We start from the raw sequence: 17,031 nt of genomic DNA on the forward strand, positions 1-17,031 counted from the left end.
ATTTATTTTGTGGAGTTGTTTTGTTTCTCATTGCTAAGATGAGGTGTATAGTAAATTATGGTAATATTAAGGTTGAGGTATTTATATATGTGTATTTTTTATTTAAAAAATTAATAAAAAAAATACCTTTTAATGGATCTGATGACCATTGTTGTAAGGGTAGGGGTCGTAAACCACCCTTTGATGATTCACCTAGTGAGTGTGGTGGTGGGACCACCACTATAAGATATGGGTTACTCTCTAAGTGACACCCATGAAACAAGATACATGTGCAAGACCGTGTAACGCACAACCATTGATTTAAACCTAAACGAACATCAATATTGTAGGGTTTGTGTACTAAATCCTGGTTAAAAAAGGTATAGTTCAAAACAACTAAGTCTCTACATTTTTCTCGAGTGAAAGTTCATAAACACTAGGTATAAGGCTCAAACCCAGAAAGTTTCTTATAGTAAAATATAATATCACATGTTCTTTCTTTTATGTTTTTATACAAATTGTGTTTTTAAAAATGTTTTACAATTTTAAATTATGTGGGGGAATGTTAGTAAATATTTGTATTATAATTTAAAATTTATATTACTTATATCAATTTTGTTTTTATAAAGTAATTTTTTAAAAATTTGTTCCATAAAACTAAAACCATAATAGTTTAAATTCCTATCTTTTAGGATTTTTCTTTTTATTGGAACAATTTTTTGCTTTACGTGTTATTAGCCTTTCAAATCAAGGATAGTTTGTTATTATATTTTTTAGTAATGTTACAAGTTTTTTACTTCATGCATTAGTAGTTAGTTGTAACTCTGGTTTGTTAAGTTTTTTTATTCTACATGTTGGCTTCCAACATTCACAAGGGTGTGGCAAATTTACTTTGAATTTTTTGTGTTGTTGCATAAAGGATCTATGCCTATATATATCTCTTTCCTTTAGCCAATAAACACAAGCAGAAAAACATTTTTGCTAGGCACTAAAAACAATAATATTTTCCTTTAGATTTATTTTCTTCCTGTTCTTATAAAAAACTACATTTTGAGAGAAAGAGCATTGGTGTTTAGAAGATTCAGGGATCTTGTCATTGCACACGATTGGGATCAACAGGTTGTCATATCTTAGGAGAAAAGCGCAATCAAAATTCTCTTACTAGTACAATGGGGGTGTTTTCTCTCTAAGGATAGCACATGCACGCTTCAACCCAGACTATTTAAAACTTCTCCTCTAAATTTATTTTCCTTTGTGCTTATTGCATGTTGTATTGCATTGTTAATCCATGTTTTGTCATATTCTGAAGTTGTATTGTTACTGTTGTTCTTTTGTGTAGTTTGAGGCTTTGCATCTTTTTCTTATTTATTTCTTTTATTTTTTTTAACACATAGTTCTCCACATAAATTGAAATACTAATCTCAGTAATTTATTTCCTTGCATATATACATATCTTACCAACACACACATTTAGCATTCATAACTCATCAAACACTCCAAGACTTGTGCATATATACAACATGTGATGCATATATATATATATATATATATATATATATATATATATATATATATATATATATATATATATATATATATATATATATATATATATGCATCACATGCCTTCATCTACTAAGGTGTGCCTTAGTCCTTGTGAGGATTGTGATGTCAATAATATTTACTAAAATCATCATCGGCTGTACATTTGCCAGGTCCATCCATTCCATGTCCATCATTACTACCGAAAAAGCCTTCAACATCGATTTAAAACCAATGTTGAATCGACCATCATTAAAAGTGGACAACTTTCAACGACAATTCAAAAACCGATGTTGAAATCACCTTTTTACATCGATTGTAGATACAACCAATGTAGAAATTAAGTGTATTTTTTTTAATATTTATTTTGTTTCACAATGAACTCAACATACAAATTCAAAACAAACATAGACACTTACTACAAAAAATATTTATTCTATGCATAAAAACTAATAAGTGTACAAAACTATTAAAAGGATAGTTTTAAGGATGATATATATGCTTACACAAATATTTTTGGAAAAGTCACTAATCTCTACTAGAATTTTGGGAAGAGTTAAAATGACAATAAATAGAATAAAGTGACTTGTTATAAGTCATAGCATAACATTTATAATCAATAAAAACTGGTGTAATAGTGACAAAAGTTGAATAACACGTCTCTTTCAGCTCAATACCTAGAAGTATGTGGTTCTCCCTCTTAGTCATAAAGTTGATAATTCATAGCCTCGTTCCATTTTCTAGTCATTAGTGTCTTAGGCTTGCCAGCAAAATTATACAAGTATGCATCCACTTTATATCTACCAGTGCAATGGAATGTTGCTTCCTACACAAATAAGGTCCCAACTAATCCTCAACAATGCCAAACCTGAGCTATGGAACAGAGTAAAGAAAAATAAAGCATCACCAATACAATTAAAGGATCATAAAAAATTAATGACTTCGCTACATAGCATGACATGAGAGATTTTAAAAATTTAAATTCATTTTCATTTAATTTTTTCTTTCCTGATATTGGTTGTTCAAGATTAATAAAAGAGATTCTATATATGTCAACAAATAGGAAGCTCAGCAAGATAGGAACATTCATCCAACACACAATCAAGCGATTTCGCCGAGGCCAAATGCCAAAATCTGAACCTAGGGGAAATCTGCTACTAATGTTACATGTGCGTGTGTGTTATCAAATGTGTCATTCTAAGTATATGCTTTATACAAAAAATGAAATATTAGCTTACTATATCTATGTGAAGCTTTGAAAATAATATTCATTAGGTGTTGTATAGTTGATGCAAATTGAGCATTTGAATGAATGTTGGACAAGATACCTATGTCTTAGCAACATATACATCCCTGAGAATTCCTTTCAAAGAGCAAAAATCTATGGATTGAAGAATCTCTGAAAAACATAAACAAGGTTTAAGTAAACAAATTATCCATTGAAAGAAAAAGAAGGGAAGAATACAAGCATTCAAAAATTAATTAACTATATATGGTACTATTTTTAAATGTTTTTAGTTTAAGAAAGTGATTCCATTAATGTTGCTAGGTATCAAACTTGATCTTATGCAGTACCTAATCATTACAAAAGAGAAAATTAGATGTTTTTCTATATACAAAATGACGATTTATCCAAAAGTCAATTATAGGTGTGTAAATGTGTGTGTGCATAAACCTACAAAAATCCTGCAAAATGATGATTTACCTAGATGATCAGGATTCAACACTTGCAATATGTTCAAATAGAAATTATGTTTCAATTAAAAACTTAAGTATGTATTTGGATCCTTCCACCTCCTCACTTTATTTATAATGTCCTAATTTTGGAATTTTTATGCACTTATCCACTTAGAACTTAGACTTGAATTTTCAATAACATGTATATATACACACAGAAGGGGACCTAAAAAAAGAGATAATTCTCTTACAACTGATCTAAAGAGAAACTAAGAATAAAAATAATAGTTTAGCTTTGACACATTGTGAGTGTAAAGATTTTTCTATGGTCAATTAATTAAATAACATTCTAGATGTGACTTTACAACAATTAATAACAAAAGTTAACAATCTTATATAGAGATTTTGCAACAACTTTTATACTAGTTCAGGCTTGCATGATGATGATTATGGAAGTTATTATCATCACATATAGACAAAGTTAGAAAACTTGGCTAACACCTATCTTGTCTTTTACGTTACACTCTCAACTTGAACAATGTAAATGTCTTGCTTCATGATTTTCTAATTAAAATGTGTATGCCTTGTTAGTGTCTATCAAAGCATGTAAATTGAAACAACTAATATGATTATAGAATATTGTTGATTAAACTAAATTATTGTGTAGGAAAGACTTCATTTTCAGTCTAGACTATTGTTCTAGTTTTTTCTTTTCTTTTGTTTTTGAAAGCATAAAATTAACTTGAGCTTATAAGTCGTTGTATTAAACTTAACTTAATTATTAACATGTGGATAATTAGCATGTGAACAAGTAGTCTTAATTAAATTTTTGACTCTGCTGACTAGGATTGTCATGGCAATGCCTCATGCTTGTGTTAGTTGTTACTTTGTATGTTATGCTGAGAATAGATTGTTTGATAAAACAATTAAGGATCACCAGGCCTTAATTGTCCTAGCAGTAAGGACAAATAAATAACTGATAGATAACTTAAAACACACAGAAAAAGGCACACAAAATGGTCCTATCAACATATTAAAGGTGACATACATTCAAGGCATATTACACAAAACTAGATTAGATAACTTGAGTTAATTAATGAATATCTTTTTCCAGCTCTAATGAAAGCTTTAATTGACTAGTTCGAAGTCTGAGCCTTTCCATTTCATATAGTTTTGCACACAGTACCATAAGAGCTTTGGCCTTGTTCTAAGCAAAAATGAAAAGGCAGATATCGAATGTAAGAAGAAAAATGTAGAACAAAGGAAATAAAACTGTGAATTTATCACATATCATAATCAACCAAGCCTCCTTCATCAAATATCTAAGAGTAACCCTTACAATAAATATATTAATTACCAAAACATATTGCCTAAATAATTAATTTCTTAAGTATAGGTAAAATTTATTCAGGAACACATTTACAAAAAAACAATATTAAATGTGAATCATGCCAAATATTTTGGATCACTAACCATATGTTGCAAACACTCATCTTGTATAGTAATCATCATCCCTAGATAGGCTACCTACTTAGAGCGTGACAACGCTAGGGATCCATGGATAGGCTCTAATACCATGTCAAAAAGTGGGTTTTTCATGAGTTTAGTTCAATCTTACAAAACCAGCTTGTAAGCTAAGGATTACTCCTCACTTATATAGTTTATCTCGGCATTATTTTTATTCGATGTGGGACTTCAACATTCTCCATCACCACACATTCTTTATTTGAACATCCACCTGCATATGGGCACATGCATAATATCTACGAGACACCAACAAGAGAAAAAGTAGGAACACATTTGCCTGTTAGACATCCTTTATAATTATTTTAGAGTAACCAACAGTTGAACACACTTTTTTATATTCTTAAAAACAAAAGCATTCAAGATTCTGATCAAAGGCCATTGATTCATAAAGTGTGATTGTTAATTACCTCATCAGCATGAGGAAGGATTGCAATAGAAACAACACTAGTATGAATCTGTCTTGACTTTTCTGTCACAGGAATTCGCTATTAAAAAAGAATGTTAGTGATTACCAAAAGTAGATTTAGTTGTAGATATATAGATTATATCTAAGAGGAGGTAACTAAAACCTGGACCCTATGAATTCCACTCTCAAATTTTAGTTTCCCGAAAACACTGCCTCTTGCAATTGCTGCACTAGCCTCCTGAGAAAGAATAGTCCAAAGTACATCAATTGCAAGATGAAATTCAATAATGCAACAAGGTGAATGAGGATCACCACAATCCGCGAGGGAGTAATGTTTTGACCTTTGTAACTACAAGCAGAAAATGAAGAAGGAGAATGAGATGAAAAAGGAGACCAGCAGAAGTGGTAACAACCTTCACAATTTACAACAAAAGAACTTGAAACCAACGACAATGATGACTGAGAGGTGAAGGCTTGAGAGTGGTTTGGACATGACGATGGAGGCAACAGTGATGACGACAACAACAACAACAACAAGAGGCTAGGGCTTGAGAGGTTTGGGCACAAAAGAAAGACCGTGTGAGAGGTTTGGGCGTGAGAGCTTGAATGTGAGCAAAACTGAACACTTGACATTTAGGGTCATTTAACATTGATTCCCTTAAAATCGATATTAACAATTTTTAGTTATTAACAAAAATACCGCGATACATTTGTTAACATTGGTTTTCATATAAACTAATGTTAACTAAATATGCATATTTTTTAGTAGTGCATATATACACATTCAAGAAAAGGAGATATAAGATTAGTTGGATGATTAAAAAAAAGGAAAAAATGTTAAAGGTTTTACTTTCTTGATAATAAAAATTAACAAATTAACAATTAATATTTATCAATAAAAATAAAAAACACAATCATTCAAGAAACAAGCAGCGCGTTAAGTTAACTTACCCGACGATGCTATATGTACCTTTCTGTGTGATCCTATACACGGAGAAGAAAGGAGAAGGTTCAAGCAGCTTAAATAGGAGCGAGCTAGCTAGGGGCATATGGAATGGAATTAAATGTGAGATAGGGAATTGGGAAGTCAGTTTCAAATAATATCATGGTGGGGTTGAAACCGTTGACTCTGAGGCCAAGATTAAGTGCGATGCCCATTAAAATTATTAATTAAAAAATTATTGATGATATGGTTGTCTGTTTTTCTATGTGGACCAAATAGGGAAATTCCACCTAATGAAGGGACATTGTTCATATAGGTAGAATTAATTGTATCGTTGATTTCTTTCCTATTTTTTTAAAATGTATGTGGTCTGTCCAACTTGATCGAATGTTGGGAAACACCAATAAGTAGAATAATCATATCAAATCTACCTCATAAAAATGACCAGCAATAAGTACGCGCGCTTTTACTGTTAAGATTTTCTTAATAATTTGTTAAAAGTGGTGTGTGTAAATAATGGATTGAGCCCTTCAGGTTACAAGAAATTTGTGATATTTAATGTTGGTTATATTTAACTTATAGTATTAAGTTTTAAGAAAGAAGAGAATATTGAACATATTTTAGGGTCTCTATTTCCTATTAGTTTAAAAAAATGATGTTAAGATTTAAGTGGATTTTCTACTGTCAGAAAACACATTTCACTCATTTTGATTTTGCGCAAAACATCCCTGAATTGTTTTATTTCCAGCAAAACAACTTTGATTCGTCGTGTCAAAATTTCATCTCCACTACAAAGCAACATTTTGTCTCCCTGCTTAATCTCCAACACTAGGGTTGGAGACAATAGTCTCGGTGAAAAATAACTTAATGTGTGGGATTCCTCTATTTTTGGCAGGCAATGGTGATTTTGTGTGGGATTCCTTTTTCTTAACAAGGTTAATGTTTCGACTCCAAGTCTCCTGCATAGTCTAGTTCTGTCCACATTTAAGGTATTATTAGCTTTGGCGCGTATGCGGTTCAAGGTATTATTTAGTAGGAGAAGTCGAACTCAACCAACCAATCTTATATCTCCCACTATTTTTATAAGGTGATGTGATAGCCTTCACGATTCAAAAGCTAACACTGCGAACAGCGTAACACTAGAACATGCAGAGGAAAGACCCAAACGAACAAACTCCAAGCCCAGTTACTTGAAAGATTACGTGTTGTAACTGTAATAACGCCACCCATGCTTGTCAGTTAGTAGTTACGAGTTCGTTAGGGTAGTTACGAAGCTGTTAGCTCATAACGATGAACTCATGTACCAGACCTTGCAATGTATAAATACATCAACGCACATAATAAAAAGGATATGCAAAGTTTACGTAAGAAAACTCTTACCCTAGGAGGTACCTTCCCTCGAAGCAAGGACAACTTTTCTCTTTTCTCTTGAACCTCTCTCCTCTCCCCTCGAACCTCTGCTGTTATCACTGGTCCGACCTGGCGCCGTCACGAACCACCATGGCAGACCACACCACAAGGAAGACAACCACTGACAGATTAGAGGATGCAATCACTCGTCTATCTAACAGCCACGCCACCCTATTAGACAAACACAGTGACCTCGTTGACAAGTATTCAGAGATCTCCGGGAAGGTTGATTCAATTCTTGATCACCTCCACTTACGCTCTCCAGTACGCGACCACGCCGGTATCAACACCCAAGTCCACCAACGCAACACAATCAAACTAGATATTCCAAGGTTTGACGGTCGTGACCCCATGGGCTGGATCTTCAAGATCTCACAGCTTTTCGAATACCAACATACACCGGAAGAAGAAAGGATCATTGTGGCCTCCTTCTATCTCGACGGAGCTGCATTGAGATGGTATCAATGGATGTTTCGAAATGGGTTTATAACATCCTGGTCAGGCTTCTTACGACGAGTTTGAACGGTTAGCTAACCGCGTGATCGGTTTACCTCCTCCTTTCCTGTTAAGCTGCTTTGTTTCAGGGCTAGCTCAAGATATACGTCGGGAAGTGTTAGCACTTCAGCCCATCTCACTACCGCAGGCTATGGCTCTTGCAAAACTGCAAGAAGATAAGCTACGGAATCGTCGACAAACCCCTCTCCGTTCCCACAATACCCAGCCAACCCCATACCTTCCCACTCCCCGAAAACCGCATTCCACATATGTCCAGCGAACTCCCGACGAGATGGCTCTCCGGCGTGAAAAAGGGTTGTGTTACAACTGCGATGAGAAGTGGAGTTCAACTCACCGCTGCAAGGGACGCGTGCTCTTGTTCATAGCCGATAACCCTCCACTCACGACAGAAGAAAACCTCCCCAACCTCTCTTCACCACCATCACCAGATCAAGAACCAGAAAACCTCCTCGAATATGACCCTCCATTAGACTTAAACCCTCCTCACGTAAGCCTCCATGCCCTTTCAGGCCTTCCCTCCTCCGAAACCTTCCGCCTTGAAGGCATCATCAACCACACCCCCCTCACCATACTCATAGACAGTGGAAGTACCCATAACTTCCTACAACCCCGTATAGCCCACTTTCTTCACCTCAAAGCCCAAAATACAAACCCCCTCCGCGTCTTGGTAGGAAATGGTTCAGTCCTTGACTGCAACCAAGTCTGCCCCGACACCACCTTATCCCTCCAGGGCCACAAATTCACGGTGACATTCCACTTACTCTCAATCAGTGGAGCAGATGCAGTTTTGGGCATAGAGTGGTTACGGCAGTTTGGGCCTGTAACTACTGATTACACCGCATTCTCTATGAAGTTTACCCACTTGGGCCGGCCCATCGAGCTAAAAGCGGACATTTCTACTGGACCAAAGCCAATAACAGCACCTCAAGTAAAACGTCTAATCCAAACCGGGTCCGCATCAGCTTTATTCCATTTAAACCTCATTCAAAACCCACAACCCGACCCAAATCTTCTTCTTCCTCACCCGATACCTGCAGTCCAGTGCCTTCTTAATCGTTTCCACCTCTTATTCCAAACTCCATCCTCCCTTCCCCCTCCACGAAACATCGTCCACCACATTAACCTTTTACCCAACACAACTCCCATTAACGTAAGGCCATATCGATACCCGCAGTTTCAGAAATCAGAGATAGAAAGGCAGGTATCGGAGCTCCTCTCTGCAGGATTAATACAACCCAGCATGAGTCCATATTCTTCACCAGTGCTCCTCGTGAAGAAGAAAGATGGCACCTGGAGAATGTGTGTTGACTTCCGTGCCCTCAACTCAGTCACCATACGCGATCAATTTCCGATACCGACGATAGATGAATTATTAGATGAGCTGGGACACGCTGCTTGGTTCTCAAAGTTAGATCTCAGGCAAGGGTTTCATCAGATTCTCATGCATGGCCCAAACGTCGAGAAGACGGCCTTCAGAACACATCAAGGGCACTACGAATATCGCGCAATGCCCTTTGGTCTGTGTAACGCCCCCTCCACCTTCCAGGCCGCCATGAACTCCCTGCTAGCACCGTTCCTTCGAAAGTTCGCAACAGTGTTCTTTGATGACATTTTAGTGTACAGCCCAACCTTATCTTCTAACTTGGAACACCTCGAGGTCATCTTCCACACCCTACTTCAAGGTCAATATCACCTGAAGAGATCAAAGTGCCTCCTCGCCCAAACTCAAATCGAATACCTCGGTCACATCGTATCAGGCAAGGGAGTCGAACCTGAGTCCTCCAAGCTTCAAGCCATAGTCCAATGGCCCACGCCATTATCACCCAAAGAACTCAGATCCTTTCTGGGCCTTATTGGGTTTTACAGAAAATTCATCCAGAATTACGCCAAGCTCGCGGCCCCCCTTACGTCACTCTTGGCCAAGGATGCATTCGAATGGTCTTTGAATGCGCAATCTGCATTTGAAACATTAAAAAAAGCTATGACTAATGCTCCCGTGCTTGCATTACCCGATTTCGATGAGCCATTTGCGCTAGAAACCGATGCTTCCGGCACCGGCATGGGCGCCGTCCTGATGCAGAAGGGCCATCCACTTGCATTTTTTAGCAAACAATTTGGGCCCCGTATGATTCATGCATCCACATACGTGAGGGAACTCCACACGATAGTTGCAACAGTACGAAAGTGGCGCCAATACCTTTTGGGCCATTCTTTCACCATTTTTACCGATCATAAAAGCCTCCGTGAGCTAATGTCACAGGTGGTACAAACCCCTGAACAACACTATTACCTTTCCAAGCTTTTGGGCTTCGACTACACGATCCAGTATAAGCTGGGATCGTCCAACGCCGTCGCCGACGCCTTGTCTCGATCAACACCAAGTTCTTCCGGCGAACTCCTCTTATTATCAATGCCTAACTTTGACTTCATGGACGACTTGCGACGCACTCTCCACTCTAGTCAGGCATTTCGGGCACTACTTTCCAAGGTACAAGACCACCCTCAGAATCACCCTGATTATCGTATTCACCAAGGACTGCTCCTGTTTAAGAATCGTATCTGGTTAAACGATGACAACCCCTCTATACCCGCTCTTCTGCTCGAGTTTCACGCAACTCCATTAGGTGGACACTTGGGCGTGGCTAAAACAACCCACAGATTGGAATCAAGTTTCTTCTGGGCCTCCCTGCCAAAGGATACCGAGCGCTTCATCAAGGAATGCGTTGTCTGTCAACAGACCAAGGCTGATACCCAGCGTCCCGCCGGCCTCCTTCAACCCATTCCGCCACCTACCGGAGTTTGGGAAGACATTTCCATGGACTTCATTACCCAACTACCGCCATCTCACGGCTACACAGCAATCCTCGTTGTTGTAGATAGATACTCCAAGGGAACCCACCTCGGAGCCTTACCTACAAACCACTCAGCCTTCAAGGTAGCATCTCTCTTCATCGATATTGTCTGTAAGCATCACGGGTTTCCAAAGAGCATCATCTCCGATAGAGACCCCCTCTTCCTCAGCTCTTTCTGGCGAGAACTCTTCCGGTTAAGCGGGACGCGTCTCCGTATGAGTACAGCGTATCACCCTCAAACTGACGGGCAAACCGAAGTTATGAACAGGATCTTGGAACAATACCTCAGGGCCTTCGTCCACGCGCAACCGGCCACCTGGTATCGCTACCTCACCTTGGCAGAATGGTGCTACAACACATCTCTACATTCAAGCTCTGGGTTAACACCATTTGAAGTTATCTATGGTAAACCACCTCCAGCATTACCTCAATACCTTCAGGGTGCAACCGCAAATGAAGCTGTGGACTCGATCTTGTCTTCACAACAGGAGATTCATCAGAAACTACATAAACGACTCCATAAGGCACAAGAAACCATGAAAAGAATGGCAGATATTAAGCGCCGTGACGTCCATTTTACCATCGGACAATGGGTTTACGTCAAGTTACGGCCATTCCGGCAACGTTCCGTCACCGGCAATATCCACCCTAAGCTATCAAAAAGATACTTTGGACCTTTTCAGGTCACTGAGCGCGTGGGAAAGGTCTCTTATCGACTAGAGTTACCCAAGGAAGCACGGATCCATCCCGTCTTCCATTGCCCGTTGCTCCGAGAACACCACGGCCCACCTCCATCTCCAACGGACACCTCTCCTCTACAGTTCAAGGCTCAGAAACCAGTTGCTCGTCCTCTCTGTATCTTGGATTCAAAACTAGACACATCATCACAACCCCCGACACGCCTTGTGTTGGTCCAGTGGGAGGGACAACCCCCAGAAGATACCACATGGGAGACTTGGTCAGAGATCCGCGATCTTCATCACCTTGAGGACAAGGTGCATTTCACGGGCGAGGGTATTGATAGCCTTCACGATTCAAAAGCTAACACTGCGAACAGCGTAACACTAGAACATGCAGAGGAAAGACCCAAACGAACAAACTCCAAGCCCAGTTACTTGAAAGATTACGTGTTGTAACTGTAATAATGCCACCCATGCTTGTCAGTTAGTAGTTACGAGTTCGTTAGGGAAGTTACGAAGCTGTTAGCTCATAACGATGAACTCATGTACCAGACCTTGCAATGTATAAATACATCAACGCACATAATAAAAAGGATATGCAAAGTTTACGTAAGAAAACTCTTACCCTAGGAGGTACCTTCCCTCGAAGCAAGGACAGCTTTTCTCTTTTCTCTTGAACCTCTCTCCTCTCCCCTCGAACCTCTGCTGCTATCATGATGTCCTTTAGCTTGAAGAATTGTTGGTGCATATTTACTAGAGGACAATGAATAAAGTTTTTGAAGCTCAGAAAAAGATAAATCTGGAAGTCTATGACTATGATATGATCATGAAAAGTGCACGATTGAGTCTCACATGTTGGACTTGACCGAAGTTCAGGCCGTTTCATAAGAACAATTAATATGAGCTTCAATCTGGCCAAGTGCACATTTGGGGTGAAAGCCGAAAAAATTCTTGGCTATACTTTTGTAGAGTGAGGTATTTATAAGGTCAACCTAGATAAATGTCATGCTGCCTTGAAAATGAGAAGCTCATAGAAATGTCAGAGGAATACAACAATCAGTATTGCAGAAGCACTATTTAACATAAGTTATTTTCAGGATTTTTATTACATTGGTCATATATAGAATCAATGTAAATCCCACGATACAGAAAAAGAACATTTTAATTTTTACATCGTTAAAACTACTACTGGTATAGAACAGTAAATTTCTGAAGACCAGCACCAACATCTCCCCCTTAAAAAATAACATGCACATTCATAATATTCTTCAATTTCTTTTCATCTTCAGTCCAAACATACACTAAATTCAAGATCTACAGAATTGAAAATAACAACTCAAGAGTATCTTTAAATGAGTTACTTTCTATCTTCGATCACTTTTCATTTTCGTATAATTAATTAAATTACAAAAATAAAAATGAATGATGGGGATAAGAGCAACTCATCTCTCTTTATATCATAAATTATGACTTAATTTTTGTGAGTCATGTTCAATATAAATATTATATTGAATAAATTTATCATTTTAATTTATTTCAATTTTTCTTGTACATAAAAAAAAACTTAACTAAGCTTTTGGAAATATTAAGATTTGGACAATTAGATTTTGGTCATATATAAGCTTGCATAAAAAATTGTTTTAAAATATTCATATACATATATAAATATAACTTTAGATACCAGTAATATATATATATATATATATATATTGATTTTAATAGAATTAGACTCAAATCTCTTATACAAGGATCTTAGGTTCAAATCTCAGTGACTAAAAAATATGATTGAATATATACAAACTCTACTAATTAAAAACAACTAGTGTATTTGTTAAGACCAAAAACATTCGTCTCTTTTAAAAAAAATAATCAGTTTTAAATTTTTTTAATGCAAATTTATTTAAGTTTTAATAAAAAAAAAATAATTATTTGTATAAATTTATTTGATTTTCAAATTTATATGTACTTGTGCAAAAAAGCACTATTTAAAAGTTACTTATACAGGTAATTGAGCGTAACTTGTTTTAAAAGTTTAACAGTTGTTAGAAATTAAAATAAAATGATATAGTAGCTATAAAAGTTAAGGATAAAAACGTTAAAAACAAATATGACAGTAAATGAGATTATTTCCTTTATAATATTTATAGATAATAAATCAATACATATAAGTCACAAAATAAAAATAATGATTTGATATAAAATTAATAATGAGTTTTAAAATATTCATATACATATATAAATATAACTTTAGATACCAGTAATATATATATATATATATATATATATATATATAGATTTTAATAGAATTAGACTCAAATCTCTTATACAAGGATCTTAATATGATTGAATATATACAAACTCTACTAATTAAAAACAACTAGTGTATTTTTTTTATTAAGATTAATTATCAATAAAGTCATAATAAATATTTTTCAATTATAATATGATAAAAAAAATTAGATAATATTGAAGATCTAGTATTGGTAAAACAAAAAAGGTATATATATATATATATATATATATATATACCTTTTTTAAAGGAATTATATGACAAATTAAAATCTTTTAGATAATCAGTGTACGTATTTCATCAATTAAATTCTAAATATAATATAATAATTATAAATTATTTTAAAAAATTTAATATATATTAATTTTTATCTTATCCTGTCATCATAATTTTATTTAATTTTTTATTTTAATTAAATGGTAGCAAGACAGACAAAGTATATATAGAAACAAACCAAATCTTCTTTATTATTATCTCAACAACATATGGTGGTGCAACAGGCACAATAATACTCACAGGCATTGGGTGACCCTTGAAGCATCACATATGTATGTAGCTAGCTTATATGGGTACAACTGTGGACATGAGGTAGGAACGTAGTTCCCCAGCAATTCCTTGCATGCATTATTATGCACGTACATGCAGCTTACCAACGTCAACACATTACATATATATTTTGGATAATCATCTTATTATACAAAATATCTATTAACTTTATTTTTTATTGAAGAATTTAATTGACCACTTTTAATACTAATCATTTTAATCATATTTTTCATTCAAACAACTTAAACTCAAAATCTTATTTAAAGAAATTGAGTCAAATTTCACTTGTACCAACAACCTCTTGTTAATTCACAAACACACATATACACACACTTATATATATATACCCTTCGTCTACTAATTAACCATTCCTATTCGGGCTAGCTGGTTTGGTATATTCCATGTGGCCACTGACTGTACGTTCGCCAGGTCCACCCGTTCCAGGAATTTCATGGATATCACTATAGCGGTTCAGAGGGATTTGATGCTCATTATTATTACCATTACTGTGTTCTCCCTCCTTCTCTTGTAGCATGTTGTTGGCCACCAAAGTCTTCACATGGATAGCCATAGAAGAACTTGCAAGCATCAATATTGTTAGTGCAATTACCACAAGCCTCATTTTCATTTTGCTTCTTCACCCTTCAACACATCAACTACATTGGTTTACTTAATTAACCATAATAAAAACGATGTGAGCTCATAATATAAAACTAAGCATACTACACATTCATCCATGCTAATAAATTGTTAATCATAAGCAAGAACATAATATATATATATATATATATATATATATATATATATATATATATATATAAAGAAAGAGAGAGAACGGAGAAAAATTAGGATTTTCTCATCGCCTAGCTAGCTAGGCTCTGGTATCATATAAAAAATGGAAGAAATTAGGGTTTGCTCATTATTAAATAACTGATACAACTGGTATATACATATATACGAGGTATCCAAAATATAAGATAAAAGATTAGTTACAATTATTTGAATTTAAACCTAACTAACTAATCACGCCAACGATATATGTATGTATACGGTCTTAAACAAGGAAGAAGAAGATACGCAAATAATCAGTGTGAGCATAAGTTTATTCTTAAAACTTGAATTTTTTTTTTTAAAAAAAAAAAAACAGCCAGCGTATTTAGTTAACGCACCAGATATAGCTAGGATGCTATAGATATGTGCCTTTGTAGTTTGAATGATCTCACACGATAGAGGAAAGGAAGAGGCTAAGCAACTTAAATAGGGCATAGGCACGGGAATGATAATTTGAGATAGAATCCAAGGAAAATAATATAGTGGTGGGGTTGTCACCAATGACGTATGAGGCAATATCTATAGTGCGATGCCCATTAAAATTGTTAACTAAACAAATTAAATGATGACATGTTTTGTCCATATTTTTATGTGGGCTAAATAGGGAAATTCCACCTAATGCTAGACATTCAAAATATAGGTTGATATCCAATTTGGTATCCATGATATTTTTTTTTTCTTTTTAATGGTATGACCAAGTTGGTTGAATCGTGGGAAACACAATGAGGTGATGAAGAATCATTTCATCTACCTGAAGGAAAAAAAAATGGGTGATCGGTAGAATTTAAACGGTTAAGCTTGTTTGTTGAAATAGAGTAATATGTGTGTTTGGACAAATTAATTCTGAAGAAGTATGTTTTTGTAACACACTCTCGATCTCCATCAAAAGATACATCTACCTTTTTAACTTTTTAAAAATATCAAAACTATGTATTTTTTTTTTTTACTTTTGCCGAATATTATCAAATTACCTTAGGCTTTTCAAAATATATATCTTTCCGTAATTATGAAAACACAAACAAGCAAGCTTTTTAAGAACATAAATTCTAATTTCTATTAGTTTAGGTCGATCGTAAATTTATCTAGTAGACTATAAGTTAAGGAGATAAAGTACACACACTCCGTCTAATTAATATAACTTTTCGTTGTTAATTACAAATTTAACTACTAAATCATGTACTGTTATTTTGATAATTATACGTAGATGCTCGATATAGTAAATATTCATAAGTGTGTAAAAAATTTACAATCGACATTTATATTTTGAAAAAATGTATTATAGGTGAAAATAAAATTAAATAATAATGTATTAACTAATTATTAAGATAATATGAAATTTCATAAACTCAATTTATTTAATATGATTTTTCAATTAAAACTTATAAAAATTCACCATTTGATTGAAGGACTTCATTATATCATTTCTACAAAATTTATGTTAATTAAAAAAATTATACAAATAGGTAATGTATATTTTAAAAATTAATAAACTACCAACTTTGTCCCTAAAAGAATAAAAACAAGTAGGGTTGTTTCGGCCAGACCGACTAGCTAAGGCCTGAAAAAGTAGGTCATGCCAATTTTCTCTCCCTTATTTATATATACTTTATAAAAAATAATAAATAATAGATAATACCAAACTAAATAGGGTTGATCGTTTTTGAACCTGCATTTCACTAGTTGAAGAAAAATTAAATTGGTCTAATTATTTTTCGACAAACATCAGTTGATGATATTTTTTAGTTGACGTTGGTCAATGTTATTTTTCAGACAATGTCGACTAGAGTTTTTCGGTCGATTTTGGTTGGAGCTATTCTTTAGCCGATGTTGTC

General features: G+C 35.0%; 1 protein-coding gene and 1 long non-coding RNA gene across 5 annotated transcripts; both read right to left on the reverse strand.

Annotated features, from left to right (window-relative positions):
* Positions 1–1,936: 1,936 nt before the first annotated feature.
* On the reverse strand, positions 1,937–13,054 carry LOC114375079 (peptide chain release factor 1-like). Of its 4 annotated transcripts, none has more exons than XM_028332828.1 (6): positions 12,385–13,054; positions 12,158–12,285; positions 5,295–5,369; positions 5,133–5,210; positions 2,850–2,920; positions 1,937–2,347 (listed from the first exon to the last, which is right to left on the reverse strand). In XM_028332828.1, the coding sequence occupies exons 1-5, from the start codon at positions 12,416–12,418 to the stop codon at positions 2,903–2,905; spliced, it is 333 nt and encodes a 110-aa protein (XP_028188629.1). In that variant the 5' UTR covers positions 12,419–13,054; the 3' UTR covers positions 1,937–2,347; positions 2,850–2,902. The 4 variants fall into 4 exon arrangements, 3 of the variants coding, with proteins under 3 accessions (XP_028188629.1, XP_028188628.1, XP_028188627.1); XM_028332827.1 differs by having other exon boundaries at positions 1,937–2,389; positions 12,385–13,053; XM_028332826.1 differs by having other exon boundaries at positions 1,937–2,394; positions 12,385–13,053.
* Positions 13,055–14,263: 1,209 nt separating this feature from the next.
* LOC114375526 lies at positions 14,264–15,630 on the reverse strand. The gene is made up of 2 exons (XR_003658779.1): positions 15,538–15,630; positions 14,264–15,010 (listed from the first exon to the last, which is right to left on the reverse strand). It is a non-coding gene; the product is annotated as an uncharacterized LOC114375526 (long non-coding RNA).
* Between the last annotated feature and the right edge of the window lie 1,401 nt (positions 15,631–17,031).

This window comes from Glycine soja, chromosome 11 (assembly GCF_004193775.1).
Source record: "Glycine soja cultivar W05 chromosome 11, ASM419377v2, whole genome shotgun sequence".
In the NCBI taxonomy this organism is placed as follows: Eukaryota; Viridiplantae; Streptophyta; class Magnoliopsida; order Fabales; family Fabaceae; genus Glycine; species Glycine soja.